At 51.7% G+C, this 15,787-nt stretch overlaps 1 protein-coding gene across 1 annotated transcript in view; it reads left to right on the top strand.

Moving 5' to 3' along the window:
* Positions 1-15,787, top strand: part of TGM2 (transglutaminase 2) — a 30,998-nt gene that overhangs the window by 8,277 nt on the left and 6,934 nt on the right. Inside the window, exons 4-10 of the mRNA XM_084776408.1 lie at positions 4,084-4,202; positions 5,956-6,084; positions 6,882-7,059; positions 9,546-9,681; positions 10,206-10,309; positions 12,044-12,286; positions 14,735-15,004. Of these exons, the coding sequence (XP_084632534.1) occupies positions 4,084-4,202; positions 5,956-6,084; positions 6,882-7,059; positions 9,546-9,681; positions 10,206-10,309; positions 12,044-12,286; positions 14,735-15,004 (1,179 nt within the window). The remainder of the gene's footprint in view (positions 1-4,083; positions 4,203-5,955; positions 6,085-6,881; positions 7,060-9,545; positions 9,682-10,205; positions 10,310-12,043; positions 12,287-14,734; positions 15,005-15,787) is intronic.

Below are 15,787 nucleotides of genomic sequence, written 5' to 3' on the forward strand. Positions count from 1 at the left end.
TACCTTGGGGTAATGCAAGAACCTCGGGGCACAGGGTAGTGCTGTGGTTCGGGAGTCCACATTAGGGGGAAGATACCCAGCTTACAGCCAGGGCCAGACACTGTGCTCATGGCATTCTGCTCATGAGGCCCTGGTTTAAACTCATCCAGGTTGGCTGAAGGCTGGAAAAGTGAGCAGGACACAGAAGCAGCCCAGGGGCTGACTCATAACTGCCTCCTTCCACAGCTGCCCCGGGAGACGGCAGTGTTCTTGCTGCTGAGACAGGAAATAGAGACTCAGAGAGGTTAAGAGGCTCTTGGACACTCACCTAGGGGATGGTGGCAAAGGAAAAAGGGGAGGGCTGCGAAAAGCCCAGGCCTCTAGGAAGTACCTCCCAGACTCAGTTTCCCCATCTCGTCAGGGAGCTTTGGTCTGACTTGACTGTCTTGTTTCCTTTTTGCTCTGATGTGGTGAGGCAGGAGGGAACCCCCAGGCCATCCACCTTGGGACTTCAGTGGCCTTCCAGGCTAGGCCAGAGTCTGACCTCTCTGCCGGTTAGGCAACCTTTCCTCTGGATCATTGCTTGTTTTCTTCTCTTGTCTATTTTGGGGCATTTTATGGCAGGCTTGATAAGGAGGCTTTAAATTTTCTTCTGCTGTGCCTACTTTGGCTTTTATTTCTAATTCTAACAGATGCCAGAACACCCCTTTTTTATTTTTTATTTTATTTTATTTTACTTTATTTATTTTTGAGTCGGGGTCTCTTAGAATTCAGGTTGACTTCTAGCTCACTGTGCAGCTGAGCATGACCTTGAACTTCTGATCCCCCACACGGCATCCACACACTCAATTTAAAATACCTCCTATCCTGTTTTGTGGGGTTGGAGAGATGGCTCAGTGGTTAAATACACTGACTACTAGTCCCAAAGGGCCAGAGTTTGATTCCCTTCGTCCATGCAGCAGATAACAACCTGTAGCTCAATTTCAATGAGATCTGATGCCCTCTTCCGACTTCCTTGGTGGTGCACTTACAATACATGCCAGCAAAACACACACACACACACACACACACACACACACACACACACATACACACACACACACTCCTTTTTATCAGGACATGGATACTTTGGGACCTCTGTTATCTACTGTCTTGGGTTACTTTTAGCTCTATCCATATGCCACCGGAGAAATTGGTACATTGCACTTGGAAATTGCTATTTCCAAGGTGGCCTCTATCAAACGTGAAAGGTGAAGCCTGGTTTCGCAGGCCTATAATCCTAATACCTGAAGGCTGAGGCAGGAGGATTGTGAGTGCGAGGCCAGACAGGGCAACTGGGTGACCCTGTCTCAAAATAAAAAGTCAAGAGACGGCTGGGGATGGAGCTCAGTGGCTGAATTCTTGTGGAGCGTGCTTGAAAGTCTGGGTTCTGTCGCCAGCACCAAAACCAAACCAAGCCACAGAAGGACCATACATAGTTTAGTCGGCTAAAATCTGTTTTTCCCCACAGTCTTCTTCAGATCTGTGCACAGCGCTCTGAACGCAGCTGCCCAGTCTTTCTGACAGTCCAAATGCCTTGTACTTTGCACATGTGGACTGCATCTGCCCAGTGCCCCGTTAACTGGCCTGAGGTCATCCCCCAGTGACCTGTGGGGTGTCTTTTAGGGCACATGATGCAGGGATTGTTTAGAACAGAGGTGCCTTTGCTGAGACAAACTACGGTTTGTTTGGGTGAAGCAAGAATCCTTGCCAACCCACAGAGTTTTAGAGCTCAGGGCAGGGAGAGGGCAGCTCCCGGGGATGTCCCCTTTCCTCTGGCTCAGCCTTGCCCTGCCCTGAGGGTTGGAGTGGGTCCCAGCCAACCAGTACAACGAATGACTAAGGTGACCCACATGGCAGAGCCTGGGGGAGGCAGGAAGTTGGGCTCTGAAGGGGAAGAAATCTCTAGGATAGATGGGAAAGGGCTGGGTCTGCCTGAAAATGGGAGTCCCTTCCCTGGATCCAAGGCCACCGTGTAGGACCAGCAAGTATGGATCCATGTCCCCAGTGCTTTCTATTTCCTTAGAAGTCAGAGCCATGGTCCTAACACCTCGTGTGCTAACCGCACTCCGTGTGGCAACCCTCAGCTATGCTCTATCTTTTACTTGCCTTTCTTTAGTATTCACAGAGCTCAGTACTGTAAAGCTAATGTCCCCACCCCAGCCCCTGTTCCTACCCCAATTCTGGAGCCAGAAAGCATTGTGCCCAGGGTGCCCACACACTCACCTTCCTCCCTGCGATGCAGAGATGCTGGGCACTGCACAGATCTCTGGAGGTCTAGTATAGCCTTGCCTTGTAGCATCCCCCTAGGATTCTTTCTCCAGCAGGTCCAGCACGGACTAGCGTTTGCCATTCTTTTAGACATCCTGAAAATATTTTAGTTTCTTTTAAAGAAAAAAAAAAAGAGCTCTGGATGTGCCTAAATTGGTGAGGTACTAACTTAGCATACTCCAACTCCTGGGTTGATCCTTAGCCCTCAAAAACAAGGCAAGGAAGGTAGCATACACTTGTAGTCCCAGCATTCAAGAGGTAGAGGCAGGAGGATCAGAAATACAAGGTCACCTTTAGCTGCATACGGCGGTGGAAGTCAGCCTGGGATCCATGAGACTTGGCCTTTTAAAAACGTTTTTGGTTTTTTGTTTTCTGGTTTTTTGGTTTGGTTGGTTGGTTGGTTGGGTTGGTTTTTTTGGTTTTTGGTTAAGACAGGGTTTCTCTGTGTAGCCTTGGCTGTCCTGGACTCACTTTATAGACCAAAATGGCCTCCAGCTCACAGTGATTCCGCCTGTCTCTGCCTCCCGAGTGCTGGGATTAAAGGATTGCGCCACCACGCCCAGCTTAAAAAGTTTTTTTGTAAGCTTGTGTAATGTTAAGACATAAACCATGGTTGAATTTTCTCTCTGGTGGAGGGAAGGATTCTTAGAGAATAGACCCCCTGCCAGGCCCTTAAGGGCTCTCCAGAGTCATCACGAGGCTCTAGGTTTCCCCTCCCAGCCTCAGTTTCCCTGTCTCTGAAGCAGACATCATTAAGGCAGCCTGACCATCAAGCCTCAGCCTCTTCGGCCCTCCTTCCTCCCCACTAGTCACAGGGAAGACCATAACCCACATCGTCTCTGGGACAAAGCTCTGGCACCTGTGTCCTCATCTCATGCTGCCAGCCTCCAGCCTCCTCAGCCATGACTCAGGGAGCCTCCCAGACCCCAAAGCTGGCCAGACTCCACCTCCTTAGGACTATGGAGAGCCTTCCTTGGTGTCTTCCTGGCACCTTCCTAGGCTGGGTTAGGCTTCTGTTCCCAGCACCTTGCATCTGCCACACCTTTCAGGCAAACCCAAGAGGTGCTGAGGTGGGCTCAGATGTCCAGGTCACATTGAAAATAAGCGTCAGGCCGGTCGTGGTGGCACACGCCTTTAATCCCAGCACTCAGGAGGCAGAAGCAGGTGGATCCTTGTGAGTTTGAGGCCAGCTTAGTCTACAAAGGAAGTCTAGGACACCCAAGACTACAGAGAAACCCTGTCTCAAAAAACAAAAAGCAAACAAAACAAAAACAAAAAAAGAAAGCAAAAAGAAAATAAGCATTAGAGCTGGGCATTGGTGACACACACTTTTAATCCCTGTACTCAGGAAGCAGAGGCAGGTGGATCTCTGTGAGTTCAAGGCCAGTCTACAGGGTGAATTCCAGAACAGCCAGGGCTGCATAGAGAAACCCTGCCTCGAAAAACAAAAACAAAACAAAACAAAAAAAATTTTTAATTAAGTTTAAAAAAATGATCATTGGGACCAAGGACCAAGGACTTCCTAGCCCAGCTCTCCCCATTGCTTATTTGGATGTCAGCTTTCTCAGCTGCCTCAGTTTCCCCGTGTTTACTCACGGGAGTACATGGCTTCATGCGTATTCTGCTTTCAGCACAGCTCTGGGCACGTTGGGAAGGTGGATCTCTGACAGCCTTGTCTCTAAATGATGTGTCCTGATGAGAGGGCCTTGGGACCAGGGACTCAGCTCCCAGCTGCCGCGTTGCAGGGCCCCTGGCTTGCGAGCTCAAGCCGAGGCCCCTTCCTTCTGTCCACAGCGGATGCTGTTTACCTGGAGTCTGAGGTGGAGCGGCGGGAATACGTCCTTACCCAACAGGGCTTCATCTACCAGGGCTCCGCCAAGTTCATCAAGAGTGTGCCCTGGAACTTTGGGCAGGTAGGACGGTGCCTGCCCCTCACGGGGACCGCGGGCCAGCCTGTGTCTGGGGAGCCCAAGGTCTCAAGATGCCAGTGGGTTGCCGAGTAACCCGTTCCATCCTGTTAAGAATGCAGGGTGCCCCAGAGAGCTGCAGGCCCAGAGAGGTCTAAGGCTTGCCTAAGGTCACACAGCAGAGGCCGAACCCCTGGGACGAGGGTGGGAAAAGGAGGGGGAGAGTCTGTGAGGCAATGAAGCCTGCTGGGGTTCTCAAAGGAGGGGGCAGTGAAGAGCCCCAAAAGACAGCTCAGTGGGAGCTCAGCAGGTGTCAGGAAATGGGTGAGGACCATAGTTCCTAAGGAGAGCCTCCAGGAGATACCTGAAAGCCCAGGAGGCCAAGCCACGCCCCTAGCTTTTGATAGGCAGTTCTGGGTAGGGGTGGAGTGTACCTTCTCAAGGCATTGCCAGGGATGCCGATATTGCTGTCCTGTGAACATCTGTTTGAGTCAGCCGCTGCTCAGTAACAAACAAGCCTAACACATAAATGACTGAAATTAATAACCGGCATCAGGTCATGGCTCCTCACAAATCGAGACCAGCCAGTGCAAGGCTGTGGGGGCTGGGCTGGGCTGGGCACAGACAGCTGGCGACTATCTGTCCTGTCGTTTCCGGTTCCCAGGCAGGGCTGGTTCTGCAAACCTCAGGTCTCATTTTCTCCATTACCCTGCCTCCCAGAAAACCTCTTGACTCTGTAGAGAAAATATACAAAGCACAACCACAGCACCCGGTATTTGGGGTGTTGGGGGGGCGGTCTCCTGGGGTGGAGCTCATCTTGAGCTGTCTCCCTGCAGTCTTTAGGTCAGAGTCTGATGTTCAGACCCAGAAAACCTTCCTTGAGTGTAGGGAAGTCCTTCTGTATGCTTTAGAGCCATGCTGACCACAGCTTCCTCATGAGAGATCATAGCAGCAACGATCCCAACCGGGCACGGGCGGCCTGGCTGTGGCAGTGAGTGAGCCATGCCCCTGTGACACACAAATCCCACCACAAGCCAACCTTGGCTCCCACGGCTTTGCATTCTCTTCTGAGAAACAGGGTCACATCTTTGCCTTGGGACCTTCAGGGTTCTACTTTGCCAAGACTTAAGGGAAAGGAGGCCTCATTGTCCCTAGTGGTCGGGGAGGCCTTCTAGAAGCATTCGAGCTGGGCTTTGAAGAACAAGTACAAGTTTGCCGTACAGGAGGGCAAACTCTGTGGGACAAACTCAGAGGTGGGGAAAAGTGTACATCCTGCCCGAGAAGGGATTTGTGGGTAAAGGAGCCCTAAGGGGTGAGATGAGGGAAACCCTGGTGGACAATATCTCTGAGCATCGGGCTGATGGCAATAGGGAGCCACAGCAAGCCCTAGAGGGCTGTTTGGTAGCCTGGAAGGGCAAACTGGGACAAGGCTTGGCCCAGAGCAGCACCACAAGATGGAGCAGAGAGGCAGGCCAGAGAATCATTAGGTTCCAGATGTGCATGCCCCTCCCCCTCTTCCTACTCACGGGGCCCCCAGATGTCACACTGTTCCCTCCCAGGCCTTCAGCAGCTGGCATCCTGGAGTTGCCCAGAATCAGCTGGACTCCCATTTGCTAGCGAGATGGAGTGGGGCTCCTGCAGGTGTAGGGGTGCAGGACAGCTTCCTGGAGAGAGTCTTGCAGCTGTGGGGGGGTGCAGGACAGCTTCCTGGAGAGACTGGCACTCCCAGCTCCCTGGTCTGTTGTTTGCTTGGACACAGTTTGAGGATGGGATCCTGGATGCCTGCCTGATGCTCTTGGATGTGAACCCCAAGTTCCTGAAGGACTGTGGCCGGGACTGCTCACGCCGCAACAGTCCCATCTACGTGGGCCGCGTGGTGAGCGGCATGGTGAGTGTGTCAACAGGGGTGGGTGGGGGTGGGTGGGGCAGGGGGGAGGTTCTGGGATGATGAGGTTCCCAATATAATTCATTCACCCAGCAAATATTGATCAATGACCTCTAATGTCCTTGGGGCTAGGGTAAAGTTTGGTCTAAACCATATGTGATCCCAAACCCCATAAAACTCTATTCTAGTGAGTGGATGAAAGGGGACAGACACTAGCGAAAAGAAACATGAGGAATGAGTGCACAGCCTTAAGTCAAGAGGCTTGTGCTGAGGAGACAGGGTGTGTGAGTGTCTGAGCACAGGGTCCCACCACAGGGAGCGGCTTGAGGGTCCTCCCTCAGGTGTGGTCCCACAGCTGACTGAGAAGAACAGGCAGCCCAGCCTGTGCCCAGACCCTGAGGTAGAGTAAGGAAGGGAAGTGGGTGGGTTCAGAAGGAGCAGGTGGACAGGGCCAGAGCCCCCAGGGCCTTGTGAGTTATAGACCAGAATTTGGATTCTATTCTGGAAGCAGTGGGCATTTCAGAGATATGTGGGGGCCAGCGTGGGTGCTTGTGAACTTCAAATCACACTGTGCCACTTAGGGGTGACCCCTGGATTCACAGGGCAGGTTCAGACCCTGAATTGGATTCTTGGCCATGGCTTTGCTAGGATTCTGTCTCCTGAGCCCTTGACGGCACCCCCCCCCCCCAGTTACCCCTGACACCACATCTGTTGCACTGTGGCACAGTCCGTCGTCCTGGCATGGCCTGACTTTGACCCCGGCCCAGGCTTTGTCTGCCATGATGCTCTATTGACCCCAGGTCAACTGCAATGATGACCAAGGAGTGCTTCTGGGCCGCTGGGACAACAACTACGCAGATGGTATCAGTCCCATGGCCTGGATCGGCAGCGTGGACATCCTGCGGCGCTGGAAGGACCACGGCTGCCAGCACGTGAAATATGGGCAGTGCTGGGTGTTTGCGGCTGTGGCCTGCACAGGTGAGCCGCCGCTGGGCAGCCCAGGACTAGTTTAGGAGGCCCGTGGGGGACACAGGCAGACCCAATTTCAGTACCGTTTCTACTGTTAAGATACCGTGTGACCAGCCAGGCAATGGTGGCGCACACCTTTAATCCCAGCACTCAGGAGACAGAGGCAGGTGGATGGCTGTGAGTTTGAGGCCAGCCTGGTCTACAAAGGGTGTCCAAGACAGCCAAGGGCTACACAGAGAAACCCTGTCTCAAAAAACTAAAACAAAACAAAACAAAAGATACCGCGTGACCTGGAGAACATAGCAGCTTGTTAGCCCATTTCCTGCCTCGCTTCTTCCCATGGAGCCCATACCCTGACCCTTTTCTCTAGGGCCTAAGACACCTCTCTCTATTGGACCTCCTGAAGGGATTCTGTACCCCAGGCTCCGACCTAGGTACCTTTGTCTTTGCCTGTGGCCGCCTTCCAGGCTAGTATGTAAAGAGACAAGGGGACTTCAATCAACTCCACGGCTCAGAGACGCAGGGAGCAATGCTTGGCTTAACTGTTTTCAGTCTCTAGGTAGACTTAAGCCATAGAATCCGTGTCTCCAAGCTCAGTTTCTCCATCTGAGAAACAGAGACAACAGTGATAAACTGATCACAGGGAGCCCTAAGGCCTGGGACAGTGCCACTGAGCACAGACTCAGGCCAAGAATGGGTTAGGCCACAGTGCCAGGGGGGCATCAAGGGTTCCAGGGCATCTTGGTGGCTCCCTAGGCATTTTCTCAGCAGCATCCATCACACTGATGTTTGCCTTGGAGAGCACGTGACATGCTGGCTGCCCCACAGTACCTCCCAGTGCTGCTCTGGGCACTGGGCAGATAGATGAGACTGCCCCACCCATGCTTCTCTCTGAATCACCACATCCTACCAAGTTACTATTGTTAGCTCCTCTTCCCCAGTGGGAAATGGAAGCTCAAGCGGGGGGGGGGGGGGGGGGGAGGTGGGGGTTGGTGGGGGCAGGGAGGGTGGCTTGCCCAAGGTCACACAGCTGGTTCTGGGCACAGTCTGGCCCTGGACCAGGTATGTATGGCTCAGGGGGAATCCCCATGTCCTTAGACCGGTAGTGATGACATCTCTCAGGACGTTCTAGAGACAGCAAACAGGCAACCCAGCCTCTCCTGTCTGGACCCAGAGGCGCATTGTATGTGGAAGAAGGCCTAGGGCTCACGCCAGCTTCAGCTGAAGCTACAGGAACCAGGCAAAAGGTAGCAAGTCACTGCTGCCCTTCCCCACTCCAACCACCCCCCCCCCATGTCTCCTGGCTAGAAGCCAGGGCCGTCTGGGGAAGCTCTTTCAAGGGCCAATGTAGAGCAAAGGCCGCATCCCCCCCGCCCCCACCCCTTCAAAGATTCAAAGTCAGTCAAAAGGAAAAGTGAAACAGGAGCCCCGTGGCTGGTGTTCACTGTGGACTTTTAGTCTAGTTTCTTCTCTTAGCCATTTACTTTCTTTTTCCCACTCTGAGAATCTATCCCTTTTACAGTAAGGGCTGAGTGTGTCTCAGGGACACCCTGCTTGCTTAGTGGGCTTAAGGCTCTTGCCAAGAAACAAAGAAAGCAAAGAGCTGGGCCTGCAGCTCGAGTGTAGATTACCTTACCTAGTATAGATAGATAAGGCTCTGGGTTTGAGCATAAATGGCTGTTACAGTGCCTGCCTGCAATCTCAGAACACAGGAAATGGAGGGGGGGAGGTTGCCAAGAAAGGAAGTTCAAAGGTCAAGAGTTCAAGGTCATGATTGACTACATAGCTGGCCAGGGTTACATAAGACCCTGTCTCAAAACCAAATTTAAAGCAGAGCAGAGGCAGGGTCACTCGGGACTCTGGCCCTGGTCCTTATGTTGTGCTTGCCGAATTGAGCTTAGCCTACACAAAGCACTTAGCACCTTGCTCCACCTTCCCTGGTTCCTGACCCTTTCTGACCTCTCTCAGCATCTGCCCTTTGCTCCTGAGGTTTGCAGGCTAGAGGGGTGCTGGAGTGAAGTGTACAAAAAGGTGATCAAGAGTCAGAGGCCAGAGGGAGGTGAGTTTGAGTCCAGCCTGGTCTCCAGTGTGATTCCAGGACAGCCAGGGCTCTTGCTACACAGTGAAACCCTGTCTCAAAAACCAAACTAACAACAACAACAACAATAATAATGTAAAATACCTTTTAAAAGAATCAGTGGCCACAACAGAGTTCTGGTTTTGATGTCCAGTGCTACGGAGGCCACCGAAGATTTTATTTGTATTTTAAAGTGATGAGAGAGGGACACAGTGGGCACAGAGTGACCAGTCAGGTTGGCACCATTGCTGGACAGGAGTAGCAGACACATAACTTCACCACCTGGTCAGTAATGTACGCCCCTGGGGTACAGGCCTATGGAGGCCTGGGCAGAGCAGCTTTGCCCCAGAGCCTCAGCAACAATGTGGACCCTTCTTCATTCCCCCTAACCACCCCCCCACCCCCGTCCAACCCCCAGTGCTGCGTTGCCTCGGTATCCCCACCAGAGTGGTGACCAACTACTATTCGGCCCACGACCAGAACAGCAACCTGCTCATCGAGTATTTCCGCAACGAGTTCGGGGAGCTGGAGAACAACAAGAGCGAAATGATCTGGTGAGAGGGGAAGGCTGGGAGGGGACGCCATGACTGAACTGGGTCCTCGCCTGCCGAGCAGGAACGGGCAGGCGAACCACAGACAGGCCTGGAAGGGACGGCAGGAGGAACCGGGAGCGGGTAGAAGTCTGGGGTGTGAGCTGGGCATCCTGGCTGGGCTTCCGAGTGAGAGCGGACTGAACCAACCCCATACACCAGGGCTGGATCAGGAAGCGAGGGCTGGTGTGTTCAGGTGGGGTGGAGAGGGGGCCCGGACCAGGCAGGGACTGAGGGCAGGAAAGGAGCTAGAACCAAGGAATGGAGAGGTTGGTCAGTGTGACCTGGAGCGGCTGAAAGGGCTCAGAGATAGTGGAAGGTCAGAGGACAAGAGTGAGTGCCCACTAAGGAGGTTTCTACTGAGGCAGCTCCAAGGGAGGCCAGAGAGGCAGGTTCAGAATTTTCCTGGTCTCCTATAGGCCATGGTGAGTAGGATTTATGCGGAGTGACAGAAAAACTGCCCATCTTCTGCCTCTGTCCCCCACTAGGAACTTCCACTGCTGGGTGGAGTCCTGGATGACCAGGCCGGACTTACAGCCGGGCTATGAGGGGTGGCAGGCCATTGACCCCACACCGCAGGAGAAGAGCGAAGGTGGGTAGGGACAGCGCTCCCTGTGGGAGAAGCTGGCATAGAGAAGCTGGCATGGAGAAGCTGCAGTTTGCTGGGGCTGAGATGCTAACCCAAGGCCAGCAATGCGGTGGCAGCCTCTCATCGGTGTGTTTGTAGTGTGTGCTTCTTTAGGGAAGGTGCGAACAAGCACAAAGAAAAGGCAACATCTTTACCCTCTCCCAAAATAGCGTTTTCACTCCCCCACGCTTCCAGCAATTCCGAATGCGATGTTTGTATATGTCAGACAGACAGACAGACAGACAGACAGACAGACAGAAGGCACCAAAGAAAGGTCTAAGAAAGCACATGGACATCCTTTCAGAATATATATATATATATTTTTAGGCTGGGCATGGTGGTGCATGCCTTTAATCCCAGCACTTGGGAGGCAAAGGCAGGATGATCATTGTGAGTTCGAGGCCAGCCTGGTCTACACAGAGTCCAGAATAGTCACAGCTGAACAGAGAAATCCTTGTCTCAAAAAACAACAACAAAAACAAAAACAAAGAATATTTTTTAAATGTACAGAATCCAAGCCATAGAGATTCAAAAAGCATCAAAGTTATACAAAGTTCTAGAAACTAACAAACAAACAAACAAAAAAACCCACCAGGTGTGGTGGTGGACACCTTTAATCCCAGCACTCGGGAGGCAAAGGCAGGCAGATCACTGTGAGTTTGAGGCCAGCCTGCTCTACAAAAGCGAGCCCAGGATTGCCAGGACAGTTACACAGAGAAACCCTGTCTCAAAAAAAAAAAAAAAAAAAAAAAAAAAACCACAACAACAACAAAAAACCAACCACCACCACCAACAACAACAAAAAACCCACTTTATTGCATGGTAACGCTTGTTTTTTTGTGGAGCAAGTTTTGGTGATGGGGCCAGTGTAGGTGACAGCTCCTGCTATCCGGGACTGCAGGTCTCTGGTTCTTGCTGGTGGCAGTTGTAAGTGCTCCTATGCTTTGTCACAGTGTTATCAGAGAACAAACTGCCAGAGCTCAGTAAGTTAAAGATAGCATCTTTGTACATCTACAGTCACCTTAGGTTCTGTTGGAAGCTGGACAGGGTCTGTGTAATGGGTGGTGACTGTCCGCAGTAGGCGGCCTCTTTGTAGCCTTGTCCATATCCCAGAGTGATATTCCTGTGACTTCAGTTTTCATTTGCTGTGACCATGTCCCATGAATATCTCCACCCATCCCTAGCCCCCAACACTAGGGATGGACAGTGTCAGGAGGGGTCGTCTCTGTAAACCCACTCCGTCAACACTCAGCATCAGCTGGTGCCAAGCTGTGGCAAGGCATTGATTTCCACTCAACACGCCCAGTTGGTGGAAGTGGACCTGGCCTTCTGGTGTCCTTAAGATGCCTGCTTGATTTATCAAAGATGGTGAAGCTTTATACAGACAACTTTACCTCTGTGGTTCATGAGCCTTCACTGAGTGGATGCAGATATAACGCCCCATTAAAACGCAGCTTGGGGAAGTGACTGACTGGCCCACAGTCATACATCTAATGAGAGGCTGAGCTCAGATTTGAATGCCATTATCTGGTTCTTGAGTCTGTATCCCAAATCTACATCCCAGGTGCCTTCTGGAAACGGCTCCTCTGGTCAGAGTTGTCCGGTCCTGAGAGCTTCTGCTGCCTGGGGTCCAATCATGCAGGGGTCTGATGTCACCCTCTGTGTATCTCTGACATCCCACCCTCTTACCCCAAACAGGGACATACTGCTGTGGCCCAGTCTCCGTGCGAGCCATCAAGGAGGGTGACCTGAGCGTCAAGTACGATGCGCCCTTCGTCTTCGCTGAGGTCAATGCTGATGTGGTGGACTGGATCCGGCAGGAAGATGGGTCTTTGCTCAAATCCATCAACAATTCCTTGGTTGTGGGGCAGAAGATCAGCACTAAGAGTGTGGGCCGTGATGACCGGGAAGACATCACCCACACATACAAGTACCCAGAGGGTAGGTGCCTGCATCCTCAGAGCCTTCAGCTTAGCCTTGCAGATAAGCACTTAGTTTTACCAGCCCATCAGGCTTGTGCATACGCCTGGGTTACATTTAGCAACCTATGTATGTCAGAGACCCATGGATTACGTTCTAGTCTAAGAAACTCCTCAAGAACAGGTGCAGACATTGGGGTATAGTAGTAAAGGGTGATTTGTTTAGAAAAACTGTTGAACAAAAAGAATCTGGCCCCGTGTGGTGGCGCAGGCCTTTAATCCCAGCACTCGGGAGGCAGAGGCAGGTGGATCTCTGTGAGTTCAAAGCCACCCTGGTCTACAAAGTGAGTCCAGGACAGCCAAGGCTAACACAGAGAGACCCTGTCTCAAAAAACAACAAACAAACAAACGAAAAGAAAAAAGAAAAGAAAAGAAAAAGAAAAAAAATCTGTCTGAGCTGGAAGCTAAGACAGGGGAAGCATCAGTTCAAGACTAACACGGTGAGGTCATTTATCTTTAAAAAAAAAAAAGAAAGAAAGAAAAAGAATTTGACCTGGAGAGAGAAAGAGCAATAAATAGATGTGGTGTATGTGTGTCTGGGTGGATATGTGCACATGCGCATGTATTTGGAGGCCGGAGGTGATCTCCATTCTTAAAAAATATGTATTTTTATTTTTTATCCATGTGCATGTGCATGTGTGTGTGCATGTTTGTGTGCATGTGCGTGTGCGTGTGCGTGTGTGTGTGTGTGTGTGTGTGTGTGTGTGTGTGTGTGCCCAAGGAGTCCAGAAGAGAGTGCCAGAGTCCCTGAAGCTGGAGTTACAGACAGTTGTGGGTTGACTGATGTGGGCGTTGGGAACTGCACTAAAGTCTCCTGGAAGAACAGGAAGTTCTCTTAACCTCTGAGCATCCCTCCAACCGCACCTTCTTCTTTGAGTCAGAGTCTCTCACTGAGCCCAAAGCTCACCAGTTGGCTAGCCTGGCTGGTTAGTGAACTACCGGGCGCCTCCTACGCGTGGCTCCCCAGCACGGGGCTACAGCCATGCACTACCTCACCTGGCTTTTACATGGGTGCTAGGGATAGAAAGTTGGGTTCTCATACTTGCACAACAAGCACTGACTGCGCCATGGCCTGGTCCCTGTCACTCTGGTTTGTAAGCCTCACTTTTTAATTGATTCGACTCTTAGTAAAACTGGAGAGTATAGCTGCTCTATAGGAGAGATGTGCATCCCAAGAGGAAAATTGATCATGTCCATTTTGCGTGCTATGTTATTAATGGGGAGTGTCAGAGGCGGGGTCTTTGGCGATACACAGACCGTTGTTAGATTACATCTATGCTAGAAAATCTTACAGTCCAGAGAGGCCATGAAGAACATTCCTGGAAACCAGTAACAGGTTCAGTCCCACCCAGAAGGCAGCATCTTTCTCTCGCTAATGGCGAATAAGTAAGGGAAAGAAGGCTTTGCAAGACTGACTGGGCGCTTGAACACGCTCTAGCTGGAGAGGATAAGCCATGCTCTGGCCTCCAAACAGTTCAGGGTTAGCCAGGTGCAGCGGCACACACCTGTAATCCCAGCACTTAGGAGGCAGAGGCAGGCGGATCTCTGTGAGTTCGAGGCCAGCCTGGTCTACAGAGTGAGCCAGAACAGCCAAGGCTACACAGAGAAACCCTGTCTCGAAAAACCAAAAGCCAAACCAAACAAACAAAAATAAAATTCACGGCTGATGAACTGACAGGAAAACAGACTGGTGCTGAAGGGAGGGCTCGGCCGCTAAGAGTGCATGCTGCTCCTACTAGTGGCTCACAACCATTAGAAATTCCGATTTCATCCAATCTGACTCCCTCTTCTGGCCGCCTTGGCACCAGACATCCATATAGTGTACGTACATATATGCAGATAAACATTCATGCACATAAAATAAATGCAGCTTCTAAAAAAAAATGAAAAACAGGTATGTACCGACTAACACTGGAAGGAAAAAATAAAAGGTACACGGGACAGAGGTGGATGGAACCCAGGAAGAAATGGTCATTTCCACTGGAGACCTCAACATTAGGATGCTGAGGGAAGGGCAGCTGGGCAGTGTAGTCCCTGTACAAACAAATCACTGTGTCCCTGTTTCATAAGCGCCAGTGGTTCAGCTCTGAGTGTGGCATGGAGATAAATAAAACGTCACCCTGACTCTTGTGCTTCCGGGGTGGGAGGTAAATACATAAACAGAAAATAACAGAAGGAGTGGTAGGAAAAGCTTTCTTAGCAGAAAGGTCTTTTAAGGCTGGGCCTTGAGGGGTGTATAGGAGTTCAGCTGTAGAGAGCAGCATACACCTTCCTCCTCCTAGCATAGAGGTGTGGAGAAGGGGGCTGCTCTGAGTCACCAGGCCCCTGAAAGCCAGCTTGCCCCATCCCAACACTCTCCCATTGACCCTCGTTGCAGCTACAATCAAGAGTCCTCTTCTCTGTTGTCTAGGGTCGCCCGAAGAGAGGGAAGCCTTCACCAAGGCCAACCACCTGAACAAACTGGCAGAAAAGGAGGAGACGGGGGTGGCCATGCGGATCCGCGTCGGGGAAAGCATGAGCATGGGCAGCGACTTTGACGTGTTCGCCCACATCGGCAACAACACCTCTGAGAGCCGCGATTGCCGCCTCCTGCTGTGCGCCCGAACTGTCAGCTACAACGGGGTGCTGGGACCCGAGTGTGGCACTGAGGACCTCAACCTGACCCTGGATCCATACTCTGGTAAGGCTCTGCCTGTCTGGAGCACCCAGTACTTCTCTGCATGGGCATCTCACCTCCCAGACCCTTACCTGAGGTCACCAGGGCCAAGCCCTGTTCTAAGCACGTTCTTAGAATCATGGCGTGTGTGTGTGTGTGTGTGTGTGTGTGTGTGTGTGTGTGTGTGTGTGTGTGTATGTACCATCCACCTTTTTGTATGTGACAGGGTCTTCCACTGGCCTGGAACTCTCTAGATGGCCTGGACAGCTAGTCCCAGGGGTCTGCCTGTCCCCACCTCCCATTACTGCCATTACAAACTGACTTTTTTTTTTCCACTTGTGGTCCAGGAATGGAACTTGGGTTCTTATGCTTGTAAGTGCTTTGCTGACTGAGGGGTCTTCCCAGCTTAATTCTTATAGCTAAGAGAAGTGGAGCACGCCTGTGATCCCAGTTCTTGGGGTGTGAGGGGGCTGAGGCAGAGAGATTGAGAGTTTGAGGCCAGCCTAGGCTACATAGTGAGACTCCGTCTCAAAGAGAAAGATGGTGTTGTGTTCCGGGGGGGGGTTGTGGTTGCCATCACTGCACCCACTTTCTAGATGAGGAGACAGAGGCACAGGGTAGTCGAGTCACTGTCCCAGGGTTGTGTAGCTAGGAAAGGAAAGGACTGAGCTTTGAGCCTGCCTCGTTTTACCGCATCTTCCCATGAGCCCTGATGGTTAGTTTCCTTGGTGTTCTCCTAAAATGGTTCTGGGCCCTGAGGTCACACACTGAGCTAGCCACAGCCAGAACACAGTCCAGCTCCTTAGT

Source organism: Acomys minous (genome assembly GCF_964271855.1).
Source record: "Acomys minous genome assembly, chromosome: 3".
In the NCBI taxonomy this organism is placed as follows: domain Eukaryota; kingdom Metazoa; phylum Chordata; class Mammalia; order Rodentia; family Muridae; genus Acomys; species Acomys minous.